This window comes from Papio anubis, chromosome 16 (assembly GCF_008728515.1).
Source record: "Papio anubis isolate 15944 chromosome 16, Panubis1.0, whole genome shotgun sequence".
NCBI classification, from domain to species: domain Eukaryota; kingdom Metazoa; phylum Chordata; class Mammalia; order Primates; family Cercopithecidae; genus Papio; species Papio anubis.
In genome coordinates this window covers 38,816,069-38,838,541 of record NC_044991.1, presented here as the reverse complement: position 1 = coordinate 38,838,541, position 22,473 = coordinate 38,816,069, and the positions used below count along the sequence as shown (strand labels likewise).

Sequence of the window (22,473 nt, the reverse complement as noted above, 5' to 3'; positions counted from 1 at the left end):
CAAAAGTCTTCAAACAAATTGAGGAATACTCTGGTCTTTGAAAGTCAATGGAGCTCTCTAAATTAATGCGGCCTGAAGAATATGGTGAAGGGAAGGGGCACCAACAGCCTTCTGCTACATTCCTCTTCCCTGCAAACTCCCACCCCAAATCCTCTTGTTCAGAACCTGGACTGTGAGACTGAGCATTTCTCTCTAGTGACTAGAATCAATGAATGGTTCCAGAACAATGATATCCACACTGGTAGCAGCACCCTACAGCAGACCCATGGTCAGTTCCACCTTGTCCTCATGGGACTATTAGATACAGAGCCTGTGATCAGGGAAAATAAATTTTTAAAAAGTAACTTTTCTCTTCCAAGCTTAATTATATGTGATCACTTGAAACTATGAAAAAGAGGAGGAAAAGGAAGATTTTATTATGATGATTCCAGCCATGTTCCCTGGGAGATTTAAAATTTAGAACAATTTCCACCAAGGCCACAGTTCTGTAGTGCTTCCCTAAAAATTGCTTCTCCACAACACCTTCGCTGAAATTAAAGACAGAGAGACAGGAGTGCAGATGATGTAGTAAAAAGAAATTGTTTGTGAAAACCGCTGACTGTCGATGCAACATAAAACAGCAGGGTTAAAGTCCTGCTATTCAAATACATTTGCCCTCAGTATTCAGAAGTCCTTATGTAGATCAACATTCCAGCTAGAGCCTGCTCACCTCTATTATGTCATGGGCCATCATGATTTCCTGTTATCTTAGGTGTTTTTCCGTTTAACCACTGTAGACAAAGTTCTTTAGTTTTATTAGTCCCAATCAACCTTTGAAATTACCTGATGAGGTACTAATTATTTCTCAGAATCCTGGGTCAACAGCCACTTCCTCTATCTTCTCCTTGCACTACCTCTACCCAGCATATCTTTTGTGGCCCACATCAGTTAGGGAGCACATGGCTTCAAGTACAGAGCGCCCGGCTAATGGTGAGTGAAGCAAGTAAGGAAGTCATTTTCTCACATAGTTAGAAATACGGAAGAAGCTGATTTCAGGCATGAGTCCAGATGGTGCATGGTATCCTCAGCGCCCTGCTGCCCTCAACATGTTGGTGTGTATCCTCAGGCTTGTTATCTCATAGTCATAAATGGCTGCTGCCATTCCAGACTTCACATCCAAGTTGCAGGCTGGAAGATAGGGTGACTTTAGCTGAATGTGTGCTTTCTTCTCATTGGCCAAAACTGTGTCACATGGCCATGACTAGATCCAAGAAGGCCAGAAGAGTTGAGCATATCGTTACTCAGAACAAAATGGAAGTTGTGTTTGCAAAATTAAAGGTTTAATAACTATAAATAGGCCACCAACAGCATCTGTGACATTACAGAACTCTATCCTAAGATCTCCACACTGAGTTAAGGTGAACTTCTTATGTTGGGTACTTCCAACTGGACCTCAGGCCATTCTTCTTTGTTGAAGGACAGTAACTTATTAAATCTTAGACCCTTCCCACCAAACAGTGCATCTGGCTTTGAGTTGGTGCTGCACACAATGTTGTTGAATTAATAAATAAATAACTCTTCAAATCCTAAGGCAGGTCTGCCTCAGAATAGAATCATCATTTTCCTTGGTGGCCTCTGAATAGTGTATGCTTTAAACATATAAATATTATTTCAGCTGAGTGGAGCTATCCCTGAAAGTTCTACTTTGTCATTTTGTCTGTTAGGAATTTTTCAAGTCTGCTTCTTGGAAGTTACTCAATATTGTTTTTTTCACTGTGGCTCTTTTAATTATCTGGGCTGTATCTGTTACCTGTACATCAAAGGACACTATCAACATACTGACTGCCTCAATAATGCTGCGTAACAAATGGCCTCACAACTTCAGTGACATACAATAAACAATTCATTGGTTCATGGGTTTTTCTGGTTCAGCTGAACTGTTGAACTTGGGCTGGGCGGGGCCTGTCTCAGTTGGGCTCACCCACGTCTAGGGATTAGCTGCTTGCTGTGTCTCTTTTCCTCCAGCAGGCTAGCTTGGGCATGTTCTCATGGCATCCTTATTGTTGCCACGACAATGGCAGTGCCTGAGGGGCTGTGCTATGTCTAAGCCCTTTTGCTCATTGCTTTTCATTTACTTCTCACAACAGCCTTATAAGCACCAGGGAGCATGCAGTGATGAGGCCCATGTTGAAGGGTAAGCAAGGTAAGAAGAGTCACACAAAGTCACACAGCTTGGAACTTTCAAGTCTAGGACCTGATGGGAGATCCCACACCATGCCCCGGACTTCCTCCAAGGCTCCAGACTGTGTTGCTTTTAGCAACTGCTTGTACCCTGTCCGTGCTACTTGGGCATTTCCCTTGTTAGATTACACCAGGCCAGGTGCGGTGGCTCACAGCTGCAATCCCAGCACTTTGGGAGGCCCAAGTGGGTGAATCACTTGAGCTCAGGAGTTTGAGACCAGCCTGGGCAACATGGTGAAACTCTGACTCTTAAAAAAAAAAATACAAAAAAAAAAAAAAAAAAAGCCATGCATGGTGGCATGTACCTGTAGTCCCAGCTACTCAGGTGGCTGAGGTAGGAGGATTTCTTGAGTCTGGTGGAACAAGGCTGCAGTGAACCATGAGTGCAATGCGTCACTATACTCCAGCCTGGGTGACAGAGTGAGACACTCTCGAAAAAAAAAAAAGGCAACACCAGCTACTCCATGAACACTACCCTCCTCGGGATCCATCACTTCATATATAGAGAGCCCATGCTTGAGTGGGATGGATATTAATATGTGAGGACACAGATACTACCCTCAGTAGAAGGGAGGCCAGATACATGAACATAAAACAAAAGAGAGTCCAGAGACATGAACATAAAACACGACTCACAGTCCAGGCTACACACGATCAATGCCAAAGCAGATTCCCACTCAGAGGGTTCTGAAAAATTCCCTGGGAAGAGAAGCCTTGTGGTCATGAGAGTAAAGATGAAATTCCAAAAGACCCCCCATCTTCTCTAGATGCCCATCATTCATTGTTTCCAGAAGGCACCCCACATTCACTTGTACTGGCTGCTGTAGCCAAGCCATGGGCTTGGGTTCCAGGGTAAGTTACAGCATATTTGGGCTGCCTCAGGGTGTTGGGCCAGCCCAAGCATTTTCAAGAGTTCAAATCTGTCTCATATTTTGTAGTGCATCTGGTAAAAATAATAATATTGATAAAGAACTTCAATGGCTCTGACAGGCAGCCCCAAAAAGTGGATGGCTGGAATTCTAAAAATATCCCTCGCTGTCTGCAGTTGGAGAAGACAGCTCACTAGTAGATGAGCTGAACATCAGAAAAAGTGGCGATGGGGTGGTGAACCAAAAATGATCTTTATACAGGGAAATAGCTGGGCTCTGCGGGAAGGCTTGGAGGGAGTCCTGGGGTCAAATTTAAGCCCTGCCGTTTGCTGGCCATGTGTACTTGGGCAAGTTCCTACACGCTCTGCATCGTCCGGGAAATGCGACCAGTAACTCCCTGCCTCATACAAGATTTAGAAGAACTGAGAAAGTCCGGGTAATATACCTGGAGCATGCCTGGAATTCCTGTCTCAACAAACAGTGGCAAATGTGATTATTATTATTATTGTCAATGATATTAATATATCCTTTGAAAATAAAAGAATGGTCAAAGTAACCTAAAGATGCCTTACTCTATTAAAGCGATTTGTGCTAGTTGTATTGATAGTACCATCAACTAGTAGGTTTTCTGCATCTTAAAATTTGACTTTGAACCTACATTTTCTTCCTTTGTTCTCTTTGCTTGTGCTGCAGGAACCTGTTTTCCGGTGGGTAAGATGAGAGAGAGTTACAGCAGAGTGTTTTGTAGCCAGAGTGGCAGGCCCACCCTCAGGTGCCAGGAAGGGCTCTGCAGCTGGCAAGGGTTTATCGCCTTCCAGGCCTGTCTGGGTGCCCAGAGGTGCTATGTCAAAGGGCATCTGGTTAACAGTGAGCATCCCCGCCTCATGCTGCCCAGCTCATGAGAACTCACACAGCTTTCGACAGTCACTATCCTCAAAAGTCCTGAGTGCTTGGCAGATCTCATTTCTCACCCCCCTCCAAGCATGGATAGAACAGTGTTTTAGATGGAACTTCTTGCCACAAAACCAGATCAATACGTAATACTGGAACATATTCTTGGTGAGATGGTTTATGGACTTCTAGGCAGTGTTGGCTGTTTCAGTGAGTTGAATATGTCAGCTATGGACAGCTTATTTAGATCTTGATTAATCCACAGATGTGCAATTCTGTATCCTGATTACCGAATGTGAGTGTCCTTTCAAAGCTAATCTTCAAACTTGCATATCATTGAATCAGCCAAGTCATACAGCAAAAGAGGGTTTGAGTCCATTACAATTTGGGAATGTATTTTCCGATTTTTCCCAGGCTACAAAATACAGCAAGAATTATTCTTAATTGACGTTTTCAATAAAAAGCCCATTGGCAAATAATTTTGTACAGATTATGAATGGATCTATTAATGAGTTATTTTTGAGATTTTTTCTCCATGCCAAGCATCCCAGGCTCCTCAGAAATTAAAGAAGTATAAGACAGAGTTCTTACCTCTAAAATCTCCCATCACCTACAAAAGTTACAGAAGAAATACTATTTCAGAGTGAAAATATTGATAGGGATTATAAAATACAGATAGAGTCACACCAACTGAGAGAGAAATGTAGCCACTATTTTGATTAATGGCTTTACAAACTCTTATATGCAAATATATAATGTGCGTATGTACACATATACATAGATTATGTAATAAAAAAGAGATTGTAATGCTGTTTTTCATTTAGCAATGTATTGTGAATGCCTTTCCTTGTCACTTCATATTGGATTTACACAATCCCTTTTAAGGGCGTCTTATTGAATGATGAACCACAGTTTATATAACCCATTCCCCAAGGTATATTTTGCTAGGTTTGATAACTTATTGTAGCCAGCAATTGTGGAATGAAAATACTAGTGCATATGTCTTTGTGCATTTGTCTGATATTTCCACAGGATCTAGCATTAAGGTATACTTTAGAATCTTACGATCTCATGGAAGAGACCAAACATATATGTGAAAAAGCAAACAAGCTCATGCAAAGCAGGGACCCTGGGGGTACATTAGTGCAACTGCCAAGAGTCAAAGGCAAGAGAGATCATTTCATGCTTGGGTTGCCACAGAAGGCTTCATGAAGGACGGTTGCAAGTGACAGAAACTTAAAATTGCTTAATTGTAAAAGGCCTATTATTGGCTCATGAAATTGGAAAGTCCACTTTGATTTTAGACTGGAGCTGGGGTCAGGGGTCACATGGTGTCATTTGGGATGTGTGTGTGCCTGTGTGTGTGCGTGCATGTGCCTATCCCATCACTTGGGTCGGCTTCTCACTGTGAAAGCAGCATTCTTCTCAGGCAAGTTTTCTCTATATGACAGCTGCCTCTAGCAGCTCCAGATGTGGGGTGTTTATATCCATAAAAAGAGGGTGTCTCTCCCTCAGCTTCTCCATTTATCTCTGCTTGGCCCCTTACAGACCTGTCCCTGACTCTCCACTGTGTGACAGGGCATGGATGACCTATGGCTATCCTGGGTCATGTGTCTGCGCCTTGTGTGAGTTGGAGAGGATGTATGACTCCCATCCTGAGGAGCACTTCTCAAAAGGAAAAGAGACTGGGAGGTCAATAAATGAACGCAATGTCACTGCTGAGGTTGCTGAACTTGAACCACACCTATTAGATGCTTTGAGAAGCAAGTAACAGAGATGTTCTAAATCAAACTGGCCTCAACAGTGGTCATGGTATGTTATGAAGTCAAGAAGCAGGGTGGGCACTTGATCAAGGGCTCAGGGATGTTATCAAGGGCTTAGGTTTTTTTTTGACTCAGGGTCAACTTCCTCTCAAGTCAGATTCCTTCAATATGACTGTCAGCGGCAGTGAGGGCTCCCAGCTTCCTCTTCCACAGCCAGCAACAGAGGGTGAGAAATGGCTCCCTTTGGCAAAAACTAAAAGCCTTTCCTGCTCTCTAATTGGGCCAACCTAGGTCATGTGCTCACCTCTGAACCAATAGCCACAGCTAATGAATACTACATACTGATTGACCAATCAGCATCCACTCCTGGAGAAAAGGATAGGGTCACCTTCCACATGCGGCATGGTGGATATTTGGACAAAACTGGGGTCTCCTTAGGAAAGAGTGGGAGAAGGATGTTGAGTGGTCAATCAACACTGAAATCCTAGTAAGATTTCGTTAGAGAGGAAACATGGGGTTGAATAGAGTGGAGAGGCAATTTCTGGCCAGAAGGTAGAATTCCAGGTGATACCTTGGTCATAGCTGACCAAGATGCAGAAGCAAGTTTGCAAAGCTTTCCTGCAGGGATCTGGTGAGTAAAGAGGTTCAGTTGGAAGTGTTCATTTATTTATTCCCTCATTTCACATACCTTTATGGAGTACCTACTGTATACCAGGCCCTGTGCTGACTGCTGGGGATATGGCAATAATTACATGAAATTAATTATATGACATCGTATCCTCATGAACTTCTGGTGGAGGAGACAGACAATAGGTGAATTAATTTAACATATAATATATCGGGAAAAACCAAAGAGATAAATGAGATAGTGAGAAATGGGAGTGGGCGAAAGAGGTTGCCATTTGAGCAGGGACCTGAAGGGTGTGATGGCGTGATCCAGTGGGCTATCTTGCAGGAGAGTGTTCCAGGCAGAGAGAAGAACAAGTGCAAAGGCCGTGAGACAGGAATCCATGGCATGTTTCATGGAAAGGGAGGTGGGCAAAAGGAGAGTGGCAGGTGATAATATCAGAGAGGAAGCTGGGACCAGGTCACAGGGGAGTGTTGTGGGCATTGCAAAGACTTGGTATTTAAGATGTTGAATTCACGATGACAGAAGACATTATTAAAGCAGAAGGTGGCTGGACCCTCATCTTCCTGGCCCTGCCTCGCTCTAACTTTAACCCCTTTTATCTCCTCTCTTTCAGGCCATATACATGTTCTATGCGCTGGCCATTGTGTGTGATGACTTCTTCGTCCCTTCCTTGGAAAAGATCTGTGAGGTACGTGCCTCATATTCTTGGTATGTGTGAGCCAGACTGGGGACTGAACCTGTGCCCTGTATTGTTCCAGCCTCCTCACCAAGGTCCTGGGGAGCCCTTGCAGGGCAGCTGTGGTGGAAACACTAGGCATCAGCATGTTTGAGAGCGATGGTCATTATTAGCACAAAAGTGCCATCAGTCCACTGAGCATTTTATGACACCGATCAATAATCAGACGAAAACCCAAAGGACCAACCTCCGCAACTCCATTTAGACCTAACTAATGGTGCTATTTGTATTTTCCTTCCCCATTTTCTTTTCCTTTTAACCTCACTCTTCCTTTCTCTCTGTCATTTCCTCTACCCCTCTCTCCTGCGTTTCCTTCTGCCTCTATAACCCTCCTTTGATGATCCTTGGGGTCCTCACAGGATTAAAAACCTCCAACCGCATACCTCTGCCACGCTTCCTCTCTCTGTATATATACAGAAATGCTCCAAGTGGAAGCACTGAGATGAAAGAATTGGCCACAGAGATCAGGAAAGTGTCCTTGTTAGAAATCATCACAGTGCATGCCAGGCTGAACAGCAAGTTAAACCCCTTTCATCAAAAAATATTCAGCAGATCTAGAACTCTTTCATTCTCTTGCCTCTTTCAACTCTTTGTCTGTTTGGAAATGTAGTTTCCTTTATCTGAAAGCTTTCCATTTTATTTATTTATTTATTTTTAAATTCAGAATCCCTGTTTCCAGAAGGCATCTCCCTCAGACACGTCTGTCCGGAACTCGGTTTCTGTATGCCAGTAGTTCTCAAAACTGGTTGTGTCTTCCCTTTCCTTCTCTCTCCCATGAGTAACTGATCCAGTAGGTCTTGGGAGAGTGGGAGGGGGTAGAACTTGCATTTCTAATACGTTTTTCAGGTGATGCTGAGGCTGCTGCCTGGTGCAGGAACCACAGACTTAGCGAACCGCATACCCTAAACAGTTACTTCTACATCCTGGAAGTTAGCGTTGGATACTTAAATAAATAAAAAGTGTCCCACAGTAAGAATATTTAGAGAGTCACAGGAGGGGCTCCCTTCCACGGTAGCACAGAATAAGTGAGGTGGCGTCTGAAATGCACAGTGGGCAGGTGGGGAGGCCCTTTGTCCGAGGACTTCCACCTGGGAGTGGGGTCACGTTGTGTTGAAGGGGAGGAGGTGTTCCTCACCTGTAACTGGAGTCCTCTGTGATCTCTGAAATACCACCATTGGGTGGTTTATTCTTCATGCAGAGCAAAACCACTCTCTCTCTTTCCCGTGCAAATTTTTTGGTGTGAACATCAAAATTATATTCTGGAAATGTCAATACAGCTGTCAGCACGTGTTCTACTCAGTTGAGGAAATCCACAGAACCTGTGAATACCCACGCCCTTGTAGGGGGAGGCAATCAAAGAGCCAGAAAATGGCAGAAAAAGAGGGCGGGGTGAGTCTTTTAACAAAAAAAAGTTTTAAGGAGAGGAAAAGGAAAGAAAATGTTTAAGTAGGGGGTGTTATTTTACTAGGTCCCTGATATGGTTCAGTCGCTAAACAGTGTGTATGACTATGTCTACTTGTCTTTCATCATCTCAAGAATTCTGCCAGGTGACTGATATTATCCCCTCTTTACAAACAAGGAAACCAGAGCTTAGAGAAGCTGAGCAACTTGCCCTGGGTCACGGGATAGAGTCACTATTTGAGCCCAAGCCAGCCTGAGTCCCAAATCTTCAGACTTTTTGCTGCTCCACTATCCAGAGACGAGCTTGGATCAGGTCATGGTGTTGTTAGAACTGGCTGCACTGCCCGGACCCACAGCGATACTGGAGGAGTGGGCACAGAAGAGCAACCACCTTTTCCTGGGCTCTCCCTCCTTCCACCCCGAATCTGGTCTTATAAGCAAGATTCATATAACAAGAGTAGGTGCCCCGTGCCTGTCTCCTGTAAAGATAGTGTTGGCTCCATGGACCTTAAACAGCCTTAATTGCTGGGGAAACGTTATGTCTGTGAATGGTGGGTGGGCTGAGGTCAGCGCTTACATGTATTTAGAGATAGAGATCCTGACATGTTTACATCTTCTAAGAGTCGTGAGATCAATTCTCCCTGGAGTTATACTTTCTCACAAGATGAGAGGATCATGGTGTGGGTCCACCAGCAGTGGCCTAGAGGGCCTCTCGGCGCTGGGCTCTGTTTACTGCCTGTGCTTTCCCTAATCACTTTTTAATGATTCGATATTGTGTGTTTCATGGTTGCTCGTAGACTAAAACTCAGAGTAGGGCAGAAAAACACAGAAGGATGTTGTTTCCAGCTTTTGTGAAAGATGAGTAGGGAGAGAAATCCACACGATTCAACAAATTATTGCTTGGAGGTCAGGGCAGATTCTCACTCAGTCTCAAATACTTTAAAGTTAAAAGCAGAAAAATGTGGAGTTCTGGAAAAGGCAAAGAAGAGAAACTGGGAGAAAGAGAAGGAGATAAAGGCAGTGATCCAGGATCTGAAACTGGGGTCCGGCCCTGATGCTTGCAAAGCACCTGCTCCATGCCAGCCCCTTCCCCTGTCTGGACCTCACTTTCTCCTTGTGTCTGGACCTCACTTTCTGCATCTGTGAAATGGCAGCCCCTAGATTTTGAATAGCCAAGAGATATCATTGCAGGACATGCAGAGAGGGTCTCCAGAGTTTAGAGAAATCCTATGAGCCACAGTAGACAGACTCGGCTGCACTGAGGTGGAAAGGGAGAGAGGCATTTCAAGAAGAAGAGTGAACATGAACCAAAGCTGAATGAGGGGAAGGGCCTGGCATCCCCAAGGACCATGAGGTGGCAGCCTTGGGCTGAGCAGAGGCTCCTCTAGGAAAGATGAAGTCAGATGGGGAGGATGGGAGGCTTTGGGACCCATGTGGAGGCTTCCAGGACAGCAGTGGGACATTTGAGCAGCAGAAGATGTGACAATAGTTCTGGAACACTACTCAACCCTCTGATGTGAGCACTAAGCTGGGCTCTGCCTGGACCAAGCTCTATGCCAGGGGCTGGGAGGAAACTAGATCACACACAGTGTGTCCCATCCCATCCCGGGGCTCCTAGCTGCAGAGCAGCTCCAGGGTAATATCCACAGGGGGCTGGAGGAAGTGGCGGGGAATTGGCAAGTGCAAAAGTGCAGAGAGAGTGGGGGAAGGAGAGGTTGATGCTGTGAGGGATAGAGTTGGGAGGAGATCAAGAAAGGGCTTGTGCAAGGGGCAGGATTAGAGCAGCCCTTAGAGGGAAGGTGTTAGTGGCCAAGTATTTTGAGGAAGGGTATTTGGTGAGAGAACATCTGAGCCGCAAAACCAAGATGGGGTTTTGCACCAGCATACCGGCAGCCCTGCATGCCAGGCTGGGCGTTAGGAATTATTCCAAGCTCTGGAAGGAGCTGGGGAGGGCTTTAGAGGGCTCTGTCATGGTAGATAGGAGTCCAGAGTCAAGAAGACTAGAGTCCTGTGAGATGTTGCCAGGGCTGAAGTGAACTGAGGATGATGGAGGGATGTAAGAAGATACAGAGGAAGAAACAAACTGGCTGGATGAAGGAGAGAGGGGAACTGGACATGAACCCAAGGTTTGGATACTACAACTAATATCCCAGCAGGACAGAACCACAGCAACACACGGCTCCCGCCTCCTGGCAGGTCTTGGCAAAGCATACAGGTTGCTGCGAGCTGTGGGTCAGGCTACCTCACTCACAAACTCTTAGCTCCATGGGACGGGAGTGCTTGGGCACCCCTCACAGCCTCACCTTGCAACTTTGCAGTATGTGTGCCTCCATCTTAGGGTCTGCTCAGCATCCCATGTGAAGCTTTGCTGTCCAGCCGACAGCGAAGCGACCCAGGATCCTAGATTAAAATCCTCAATTAGGACTCCTCCTGCAGACTATTCTGAGTCAGTCAATGGAGGCCAGTGACCTACACCAGGGCCACACTGCCCCTCTCTGGCTGAGCAAGGAAGTGCAGCTGTTGGTGCCACTGGAAGAGGAGGATGTCACTGAAGCTTGACTGCCAGGAGGGAACTGTCATACTCCAAGTATACTGGCAGCCAGCAGCACACTTTCTGGGTCATGACTGAATGCAGAAATGCAAAATCTGGTAACCAGACTCTAATGTGTAATTGCCTTGTCTTCTTGCAAATCACCTTTTGGTTTAACAAACAGGGTAACATGGAGAGCTCATTGTATAAACTCCATCTTGGCAGGGCTGATGCCTCATTACTTTCTTCTCAGCTTTAAGCCCCCCCTCCCACTCTCCAATCCCGGGGTTTCCAGACTGCCTCAAGGAAGAGGAGTGGGTTTCAGTAGGGTGATCCCCACATCCACACCCCAACATGCCTCCATAACCTCCTAGAGTAAAGACTCACAAACTGGTTACCATGAGCCTCATTTAGCCTGAGATCAGCATAGTATCACAAAAATCAGGAAGCTTTGCATAAAAGTTTGGATTATTGGCATCTCTTAAAAATCAGAATATCTGGCCACACTGAAGGAACTGGGCAATGCTCCCATAGAAAGAAGTGAATGCCCCCATCATAGCCTCAGACATACCGTCTGCTGTGGCCTCCCATGGGCCCACCTCCACTCCTGACTGTCATCTGCACAGCCCCTGGGGGAACTGAGTTGAAGACTCCTAGATCTTCCCAAGAGGCTTTAGCTCATAAGGACATGCAGTTCCCTCCCCAAACCTGTCCCTTGAGGAGGGCATTGAGAGGAGCTCTGGCTCAGCAGGGGTTCGGCAACAGTGGCTGGGCTCTGTGAGAAGGAGAAGGGGGCTGAGAGGGACTAAGTACCAGCCCCAGGTCCCATCGTTCCTGCTCTCACTGGAGCCCCAGGCTTTGCTTCTCAGGGCTTGAACTTGTTGTCACAGTCATGTCTCTTCCCAGATGGAATCCCAACTCACCTGTGCTTTGTCTTTGCTCCTCTGTAGCGCCTGCACCTCAGTGAAGATGTGGCTGGGGCCACGTTCATGGCGGCGGGCAGTTCGGCCCCAGAGCTGTTCACATCGGTCATAGGTAGGTGACAGACTGAGGGACATCTCAGCCCTTCACTGTCTGAAGGAAAGGGGCTCTGGGAAGAGATGGCCCCCAGACCGAGACTGTCTGCCTCTCATAGAAAATGATAATCCAGGGGCCCCAATGAGTAGAACATCAGCCTCCCATCTGCTGTTGTTTTATTTAAGTGATGCTTTTACTGTGCATGAACTTGTCCCAGACCCCGAGCCCCCCACATTCCTGTGCAGCAGTCATCCCTCTGTAGATTAGAAAGCTCTCTCCACCCTCAGCTGTTTCCTGTAGATTCTGAGAACAATCTAATGCTTATGAAAGGTTCCCCACGCCCACTTTGGAATGCAACAGGGCCACAGCAGCCAGGCTGATGTGGGATCTGTGTTGCAGGGGTCTTCATCACCAAAGGCGACGTGGGAGTTGGCACCATCGTGGGCTCAGCGGTATTCAACATCCTGTGCATCATTGGTGTCTGTGGGCTCTTTGCTGGGCAGGTAAGACTGGCGGCTTCTTTGTGATGGCAAATGTGATATTGGGGAAAGGGGAGTCCTGGAGTTTAGGCAGGAGATTGTCTTGCTGGAACACAACTTGTATCAGGGCCCAGTGGTTTGGGCAGCAGTGATTTAGGACCTCACATCCCAGGAGGCTGGCCCAGCTGGAAGTGGAAACTGGTAAGCCACCATTAGTTGGTCTCCATGTTGATGATAGAATGCTCAGGTCCACATAAATAATTAACCAGCCTGAAAGATGTGGGTTACAATCTGAAGGGTTCCACACTCATTTTGGTATGTTACTGATCTGAACTAGAATAGCCTAGAACACTTTTAGGTATGATTTTTGCTCAGTGGAAGTAAAATACATGAGAATCTGCTAAACACAATGTGCAGTCATCATAGTTTAGGACACAGTCTAACCTTTTTCGACTATAGTAGAGCATTTCATTTCTCTGTTTTAGCGTGCCTTTGGGGTCATGAAGGGCTTTGCAAGCCTGCAGTTTACCTATGGAGTTGATGCCACTTCCAGGTGGTGTCCTGGTATCTGTGTTCTTTATGAATACTGGTGTCTGTTTTGGAAAGCTTGGGGAAGGTGCTCACTGCATGGGAGGCTTTGGGCGACTGAGACTACAGACACTGCAGCAGCGCCTGGAGGTTTGTTTGCAGGGTTTGCAACTGTTTTGCCAACTCTGATATCCTAAATTTCTTCATAGGAATTTTATTCAGAAACAACACAACCTTGAGGTCTCTTCCCAAATACCCACAACTTTGTGTATCTTCTAGTAAAAGTCACTTCTAAAAGCTCGTGGAGGCTACTGCACTTACAATATCAAGGAAACTGTTGATCGTAATCACTTGATCAGCAGCCTTGACATGAACAGTGCGCTGTTCTACTAGAAGCAGCTGATTGGGTCAGGGGGCTAAGGAAAGCCCCGGGGCAGCCTTCCCCACACCCTTTGCCAGGCCCCTCACTTCACAACAGCGGCAAGAGGCACCCCATGCTGCCCATTCCGCTGATGTAGACTCGAGGGTCTCCATGCAGGACACCCCTGGTCCACCATTGCATTCTCCGCTGCCCATTTTTACTTCCGTCATCTTCATGTCTACTGATTTGTCTGGATTGCCTGGTGTGTCAGTTGCTTTCAGGTGACACGCAGAGGGATACCTGGGTCTCATCGGGACTCAGCTCCAGGGCCCACAGGTGGACGGGTTCCTTCTTTCAGGAGAAGGGGCTCCCAGTACGTGGTGACTGAGCTCTGCTCAGCTCCCTAGACTGAATGATTTCCCTCTTGTCATCCTTTCGGTCAGTGAGCTCATGTCTTAGATTTTGTGGACCCACAATATGTGCTTTCTAAATCTCCCATAAATGTAGTTAGTATTTTTTAAAAAATGTGTCTCTGCCTTTGCCTTTGGTGCTATTTGCACTTCCCTGGCTCTCCTTTGCCTTGGACACCTGCCCGTGGCCTTCCAGAGATGAACAGCAGAAGAGTCTGTCGCTGTTAGCACTCTCCTAATTGGCATTGTCACCATCAGCAGTATGGTTATTAGTCTAGCTGTTATTAGTGTTGTCATTAGTTCATTCATCATTTGTACCTGAAGCTTGATTCAAAAGCAAGCCCAGAGGAAGAGAGATAATGTAGAGAAATGAAACAAATGACTGGGGAGCATCTAGTCAGTGCCACACAACTAATTACTTATGAAATGGCTTGGATGCATGTGTGGCTCATCACTCATTAGCAACGCGGCTCATCCCAGCTTGGTTGGAACACCTGCATCAAAGGCAAAGGGCTTCTGAACTCCAAAAAATGCTGGTGTTTGTCCCTTCACTCACTCCAGAAGGTCTTTGCTGGCTCGCCTCACAACCCCATAGCCATGGACAGAAGTAACAGCCATGACTGTTGGGAGAAGCAGTCCATGCGATGACTCTGGATGCCAACCTTTCCTTCTGAGTTTCCTGTCCTGTGCCCACTTGGAGATTTTCAAGGCCATCCAGCTCAGGGTTGTGTAGGATCCTTCAAGTCTTTGCAGAGAAAGCAAAATTATGTTTTGGAAAGAACATGGGCTGGGGAATCAGGTGGGTCTGGGTTTGTATCTTGATTCTGCCATTTTCTGGCTGTGAGACCTTGGAGAAGTTACTTATGTTCTCAAAGCCTCATTTTTCTCATCTATAGAGTGGGTATAAGCACACCTACTTCCTAGTGTTGCCATCAGGATGAACTATAGCACCTGTTCTACATGATAAGTCAGTCTCAGTTAGACACCATTAGCAATGCTCAGAATAGCATCCCTGGGGTTCTCACCTCCAAATTCCACCGAGATCACTGTGATAATTTGACCAACTCATTGATAGAACTTATCTAACAGTCAAGGGTGTCTACAGCTTAATTAACAGACACAGGATACTCAATGGGAAGGGAAGGGATGGTCAGGGAGAAGATCTCCTAAATGGAAATCAAAGTAAGGAGATGTTCATAGAAAAACAATCTCAAAAGACTGGTACTTACTTCTGTGCTGTCTACCAGTAGGAGGGAAAAAAAAAGAAATGGCAGCTTCCCAGCCTCACACAGGGAGAAGTTCTCCCAAGCAGTGGAGTTGGTGCAGTGGAATGTTATGGCAAAGGCTGGATATTGGGAATTGAAGCGATTAATAAATCCAATCATGGGTCTCACTTAGCGTTTTATTTATGTTGATCTGCACTTTCATTTGGCTGGGAGAATTACCAGCAAGTGCCCATGGGCCTCCCTCTACGAATTTCAGCATGGAGGGTTGCACATGACCAAGTCTGTTATCCATCTGAAATTAAAGTAATTAAGCTATAAGGTTTGAGTTCCTGTCTCAATTAGGGTTTTGATGAATTCAGTGTAATTAAATGTCTGCTGTAGTTGCAGTTTGCAAACATAGCCCTCGCTTCAGTGTTCGCCTAAGGTGCTTTGGGGAGTTTTATGGGACAAAAAGGAAATTGCTGCTTAGAAAGTGGCTTACAGAGAGGTTCTTGGCATCACTGCGAGACATTTACAAGGCTGTGGTCCTACAAGTTTTCTTTATTTAAGAACGAAGCATAATAACAACAAAGAGAAAACACTGAGCTCTTGATGCAACATACTAATGAATTTTGCACATTGTATTGAAAGGACCTCATGCCAGTTTTGTAAAACAACGTACTTATGAATTTCAATCTGCCGTTCAGAGCATGTGAAGATTTAAATGCATAACCACAAACAGAAATTATTCAGTTTAACTGCATCCCAGGTTAGGACTTTCATATTCAGGTTATTACAGGCCGGCAGATGGCTCCAGTTTATAATAAAGAGCTCCAACATCAGCCCTACTGGCATCGTCAAAATGTGCCTGATGTTCTTTGGCAAGGCCTGTCTCATCTTGGCTAGATTTGCCTTTCTTCAAATAATACTGGCTCGTTTAAACAAACCCTAGCAGCACCCAGAGGTTGCACCTCTGAATTGAAATCCGCCTGCATTTAGGTTTCCCAGGGAGATTCTAAGCAAGGATTCAAGTGCAAACAGTTGATTTGAAAGGTGATCCCAGGAAGTGCTTGTGGGACAGTGTGGAAGGCAGGCAGGGAAGAGAAAGGAGCGGAGGAAAGTGTGTTAGCAAGCTAGTTATCACTATGGGCAACTGAGATCTAATTCTTCTGTGGGAACTTGGAGACAGTTTAACGGGAGAGCCACTAAGTTATCTCACGTAAGGAGGCAGGGGAGCTAGAGTATTTATCCACAAGCTTCCGTCATTCATTGCTTCAAGACTGCTCTTAAGGGATATTAATTCCCTAGCATTCAAGCTTGCTGGGCCCAGGCAGAGTGAACTTTGGGGCCCAGGGGAAACCCCCAGGCAAAGAGATCTAAGGACAGCAGTGGAAAGGGCCTGAAATGGTAAAGGTGGGGAAATATGAGTGAGCTCATAATAAAGCATTTGCTACAAACTCAAGACAAAGGCTTTAAAACAATCCACTTGGTGGGTCTCATCTTCAGCTCCCTTAGATGAAACAGAAGCTTTAGTACTAGGCAGACTATAAAGTGTCTAAGGCCAGGACATGTTACATTTAAAGAATTTCCTCTAATGTTAAAAATAACAGCTACTGTTTATTAAGTTTCTCTAACATTCAGGCACCACACTAGATTCTGTATAAATATTTGCAGAAATACACCCACTGAGTTTTAAGATAGTTATCATCCTTCTTTACAGGCAAGAAAATTGATACTGGGGAATTCAGTACCCCCTAGCTGGCAAAGGGTCTATTGTGAGGTAGTTAAGACTGAATTTGAGCTCACATCAGTTGGTTATAAATTCCATTCTCCTTCCAAATGGGGGATCTATGATTTTAAAATCTCCAGATGTTATCTTTGCATTCTTATGATTAGCCTTGGATTTTATGTGTTCTTTGGAAGTTTGGGGCGTAGGAGCTGGGGTCAGTGCCAAGAAAACAGACACATTGGCAAAATGGTGGTAGCCCATGATCAACAATGGAAGTATTAGGTTGGTGCAAAAGTAATTGCGGTTTTTGCCATTACTTTCAATTACTTTTGCACCAACCTAATATTGTACTTAACCCAAACAATGTGCAGCTAGAAGTTTCTCTTATACTCAGATGGCATCTCCCACAGCTGGGCTTTTGCTTCCACCACAGATGGAGGACTCAGGCTAATAAACACAGCAGGAGACCCACAGGCTACCCCAGCTTTCCCCATATGCCTTGATTTCTAACTTATTGTTCCCCAGACAAAACCCAGCACATCATCTCCCCTGTTCCAATCCTGAGACACATCCAGATTTTCCAAGAAGCTGGAGACAGAGGACAGAGGAGGCCAAAAACCACATGCCAATAGTTTTGCCAAACCTAAAAATAGGGGCCGGAGGCCTAACATCCGCTCCAAGGAGGGAGATGAAATTGCAAGGAAGAGAATGAGTGATCTGTCGAGAAATCAACGGGGCAGGTATGGGAGAAGGCCTCACCCAGGAGCCAGGGTGCTTTCATACAGGATCCTGTGAGTAGCAGAGAGCAGAATGTGTGGTGCAGGAGTAGACCAAGGCCAAGGTCAGGTCCAGCTGAGGCAGCCAGTGAATTCCATCACACCCAGTAAAACTGGGTTTCTCCCAGCATCTTTTGCAGACTGTGGCATCAGGAGGCAGACTTCTGTTAGAAGCAGAGCCCTGGCCCTAGCCCCAGGCCAGCTGAATCAGAAAAGCAGCTCACCTGCTTCAGCTCCATCTGCAGGCTCGTCCTAGACCAAGCGTGGCACTGGATGAGAGGCAGCCTCCAGCAGTTGGTCCAGGCAGGGTAGACAGTCTTGCTGAGGCCCCAGTCCTATGACTGACCATCTGCCTGAGGCTGTCTCTTACACTGTCCCCTCGTAGTTTCTTTCCCTGGTCATCCCCACTCCAACCCCCTCAAGGCCAGGTCCTGACAGGGCCCCACACCTGATCTCCCCCTGACAGATGCTGTTGGTTCCAGGCCCAGAGTTCTACTAAGGCCACCCACCTGGCTCTGTGCTGCTCTGTTTTCATTTCCTCTACAACTTCACCCCAGATCTCTGTGTTAGCTTTGACCTTGGCTCACAAAATTTGTGTCTTGCTTGTTCTACTTCTTTGATATGATCTCCTGAAATCAGATTCATTCTCAGATCCACATCTAGACTAATTAGAAGCTTTCAGTCTTAAGTAACAACAACAAAAAAATCCCAACTCTAATTGGTTTCTTAAATGAAATAAATTTATTGGTGTCTCTGAAAAACACAAACGAAAATGAACATCAGGTATGGCTTGATCAGGACTTCCAGTCCCATTGTTGTGATTCTTATATCTCTACTCTCCTCTGTTTCCTTCCTCAGACTAGTTTTTTGTATGGCAGAAAATAACTGTAGCATTTTCAGGCCTCGTATACACATACCACATTGGCAAGGAAAGAGAAAGAGGATGTCTCCTTGGCTGCCACACCTCATTCCCCATCCCCCCATAGCATCATCAAACAAAAATCTGATTGAGCCAACTTAGGTCACCTGACCATCCCTGAACCAATCATTGTGGCAAAAGAACTAGTTACTCAGTTGGTTTAGGTTAATCAAGAACCACATACCCATTTCTGCCTTCCCTCCAGAGCTAAGAATCTAATCACTTCCACCCCAAATACACAGTTTTTGGTTTATTATAAAAAGCAGACAGGTTTATTATAAAAAGCAGACAGGTTTATTGTAAGAACCAGACTATAAGACAAAGCCTATGCAATATCATGTGCTGCCTCAATGTCTGCTTTCCCTGGGCTGGTAGAACACAAAGGAAAAAATGCACATAGATCCACTCCAGGTCTTGGTGTGGACATGTGCTCTCATTTCTTTCAGGTAAATAACCTAGGAATGGGATTACTGGGTTGTGTGCTAACTATGTTTGTAAGAAACCAACAACAACTTTGCAAAGTGGCTAAACCATTTGTATTTCCACCACCTACACATGGGATTCCAGGTGCCCCACATCATCACCAGCACTTAGTATTATCAGTACTGTTCTGTTCTGTTTCCATTTTAGCCATTCCATTGAGCACGAGTGGCACCTCGCTACGGTTTTAATTTGCCTTGCCCTGACGAGTCATAATGTTGGGCATTTTTTAACAGACTTCTTTGCCATCTTCTTTGGTGAAAAGTCTGTTTAAATCATTGCCCATTTGTTAGTCAGGGGTTTTGTCCTCTTCTTATTCTATTGTCCAGGCAGTTTCTAAATCATCACACACGACTAAGCACTCCTCTGAGTCCTTCCGTCTAATTTATTTCCATGGCCAAATCAATAGTGGGTAGAGCCATTGGAAATGATTTAGACTGATCATGGCAATGTTTTATTAGTTCTGTTGCTTGGATTTGGGTTTGCAAGAGAGGTACTCATAATCAGCACTGTGCAATGGGGGAAAGAAAATGAAGCAATCATTTCCCTTTAGTATGGCACACCTGGGTGTATCTGAGATGCATCATTCCAGAAATGTGAAGAGAAAAGCAGGAACCTCTCGTAGCCAGCATTGAGGACTCCTTCCATGTAGTTTTCATGATGCTCCTTGAAAGTGAGTAATTTTCATGTTTCTTTTGAAACTCACTTTCAAGGAGCACCATGAAAATTACTGGAAGGAATATTCACCTCCTGAAATTCACTGCCTGCATCCTTGGCAAAGACTTTCTTTTTTTTTTTTTTGAGAGAGAGAGAGTCTCATTCTTTTGCCCACGCTGGAATGCAGTGGCACGATCTTGGCTCACTACAACCTCCACCTCCCGAGTTCAAATGATTCTCCTGCCTCAGCCTCCTGAGTAGCTGAGATTACAGGTGCCCGCCACCATGCCTGGCTAATTTTTGTATTTTTAGTAGAGATGGGGTTTCACCATGTTGGTCAGGCTGGTCTCCAACTCCTGACCTCAGATGATCCACCTGCCTAGAAGTGCTGGGCTTACAGACGTGGGCCACCGCACCTGGCTGGCAAAGACTTCCAATGTACAAGGAGCCCAGAGTCTTACCACCATCGCAGTTGAGTGCTGTCCCAAGATGAGAGTCCATCTTTGGGGCACAAATGTCATTTCTTTCCATGACACCATATTCCCCACACTGCCTCCTATCACAGGCGAGTGGGGCTCTTAGCAAGAATCTGCCACGTGAGCCCATGGCTAATTGAACCAAAGCCAGGTCACCAGTTAGCAAAATCACAGAAAGTGGTAGAGACTGGGAAGCCAGGCAAGTAGCTGAACCTGGCAAGTAGCTGAACCTGAGTTGAAGGTTAAGTATAGTGAGGACAAAAGCCAGTCAGAGGGGCAGATGCTTATTTTATGTATGCTTCCCTTTAACAAGCACACCTACAGAACTTACCTTGTGGCAGGCACCGTCTCGCAGCATTACATATGTGAACTCATTTTGATCCTTTTAATAACTCCTAGAGAAAGACACTGTTGAGAAAAGAGGAAACCAAGGCTCAGAGAGGCTGAGTAATGTGTCAGCCACAGAACCAATGAGTTGGGAGATGCTGAGGGCTGCAGGGGTCCAGCTAAACAACATAGGCAAGGCAGGGTAACTGCTTCCTCAAGCCCGGCTCCCAGAGTCGATTTAGACCAGGGGCCTCACGCCCTAACCCTCCCTCCACAGTGTGGCTGTCCTCAATATTCCTTCACAGCTCAGTGCCCTCTTATCACCATGAAACCCACCTCAGCAAGTAATCAGAGGGGTACACTTGGGTGCAAAGGGACTGGCAGCGCAGCAAATGCCTCCTTCCCCACTGCTGCAACATGTGGCATCTGCTGAGCTTGTGTTCTCCTGCTGGACGTTCTCCTGTGGGGCCGTGTTCTCCTGTGGGGCCATTCACTCCTGAACCCCACAACTGCCGGGTGGGCCCAGGCACCCTCAGCCTTAGCACAGAGACCCCTCATCTCCACACCTGTCCTTTCTGCATGGGCAGAGCTAGCCTGCACGCCAAGTGAGGGGAGGCCAAGGATTCCAGTCATGGCCTTCAAACTCCACCCCAGGGCAAAGAGGCACTGGAAAGCTTCAACTGATAAAAGGGCACACAGGACATTAGCAAGTCACAAAAATGTATGTGTAGCAGGCAGGGAAGGCTTCCACCTCTGTTCCTTCAGCCAGTGTCCACTGAGGACTCCCTGGTCTTCCCTCCTATCAATCCCCTATACAGGGCACTGTGTGGGCAGTGACAGAGCGGACCAGACTTCATGCACTAAGTCCAAGAAGCTACAGTCCAGGTAACTATGGCATGAACCATGCCAGCACCTGAGGCCTGAGACCACCTAGAATCTAAAAATGCAGGCCCGTCTTTACACAATAATGTGAATTAAATGCGGTTTGTCTCGTAATTATTTGTGAATTTAAAGCCAGGGTCGTAGTCCAGTGATTGTGTTCTAGGGAGAAATTTGTATTATTGTCTTCTTTGGACAGTAAGTTCATTCACTGATTTAACAAATATTTACTGAGAGCTTACTATGTGCCAGGCACAGTTTCACACACTGAAGAGATACTAGAGAAAAAATTACATTGTAGTAGCAGGCTTCGAAATGTTAAATACTCAACAGAGATGATAGATTGGTAGGTAGGTGAGTGAGTGGGTGGGTGAGTGGATGGATGGACCGATAGATGGAAAGAGAGAGAGAGTAAGATATTAATATAGTGGGATAGTGAGATAGGGAGAAGATATATGGAGTCAGGTGGTGGCCAATGCTATGAAAAAGCAATACAGCATGGTAAGAGTTAAAGAAAGTACTTCACCCTCGCTAAAGCTGTTCCTCCACCTTCTCCACTGTTCACCACCCATCCCATTGTCCAATGCATTTCCATCAATAACTTTTGTCTTCTATTATCTGATCATTGATTGGTTTAGATGCTCCTTGCCTGTGTTCTCCCATGGGTCTGTGAGCTCTAGGAGGGAAGGAACCTTTCCTGTCTTGTTCACCTCAGTATGCTTTGTGCCTGCCCCTAATAAGCAGTGAATGGAAGTCCACATGAAACCACTAAGAGAGAAGTTACTGTGTTATAAAGAGTTTCCAGGGAAGACACCTCTGCAAGCACTGATAGCATAATGCCGTGAAAAAATATTAAGACATTCCACTCTGTGAAGAAAATGGCACCATTTAAAATGTAGACTCTGATTTGTTGCAGTTTTGAACATGAGTCACTCTCTGAGCAGAAGGAATGTGCCATCCCAGCAAACTGCCAGCCATTGCCCCCAGGAACAGTGTAAAATGCTGGTCTTCTAGGCTCACAAGCTAGAGTAAGAAAACAGCAAGGCCTAGGGCAATAGGAAGAGGCATATCCATCGACCATCCCCATCCCTGGCAACAGTGAAATGGGTGTTGTGTCTGCTTGGACACATCATGCATTTTTTCTGCTGAGGGAATCACCGTGCTAGGCTATGAGTTCCCCAAGAACCCA

At 45.8% G+C, this 22,473-nt stretch overlaps 1 protein-coding gene across 5 annotated transcripts in view; it reads left to right on the top strand.

The window, feature by feature from the left end:
• The window catches only part of SLC24A3 (solute carrier family 24 member 3), a 497,947-nt gene that overhangs the window by 352,207 nt on the left and 123,267 nt on the right, over window positions 1–22,473 (top strand). For all 5 annotated transcript variants that reach the window (XM_017945044.3, XM_021921282.2, XM_017945046.3 and 2 more), the window contains exons 4-6: window positions 6,988–7,062; window positions 11,992–12,076; window positions 12,458–12,561. In XM_017945044.3, the coding sequence (XP_017800533.1) occupies window positions 6,988–7,062; window positions 11,992–12,076; window positions 12,458–12,561 (264 nt within the window). The remainder of the gene's footprint in view (window positions 1–6,987; window positions 7,063–11,991; window positions 12,077–12,457; window positions 12,562–22,473) is intronic.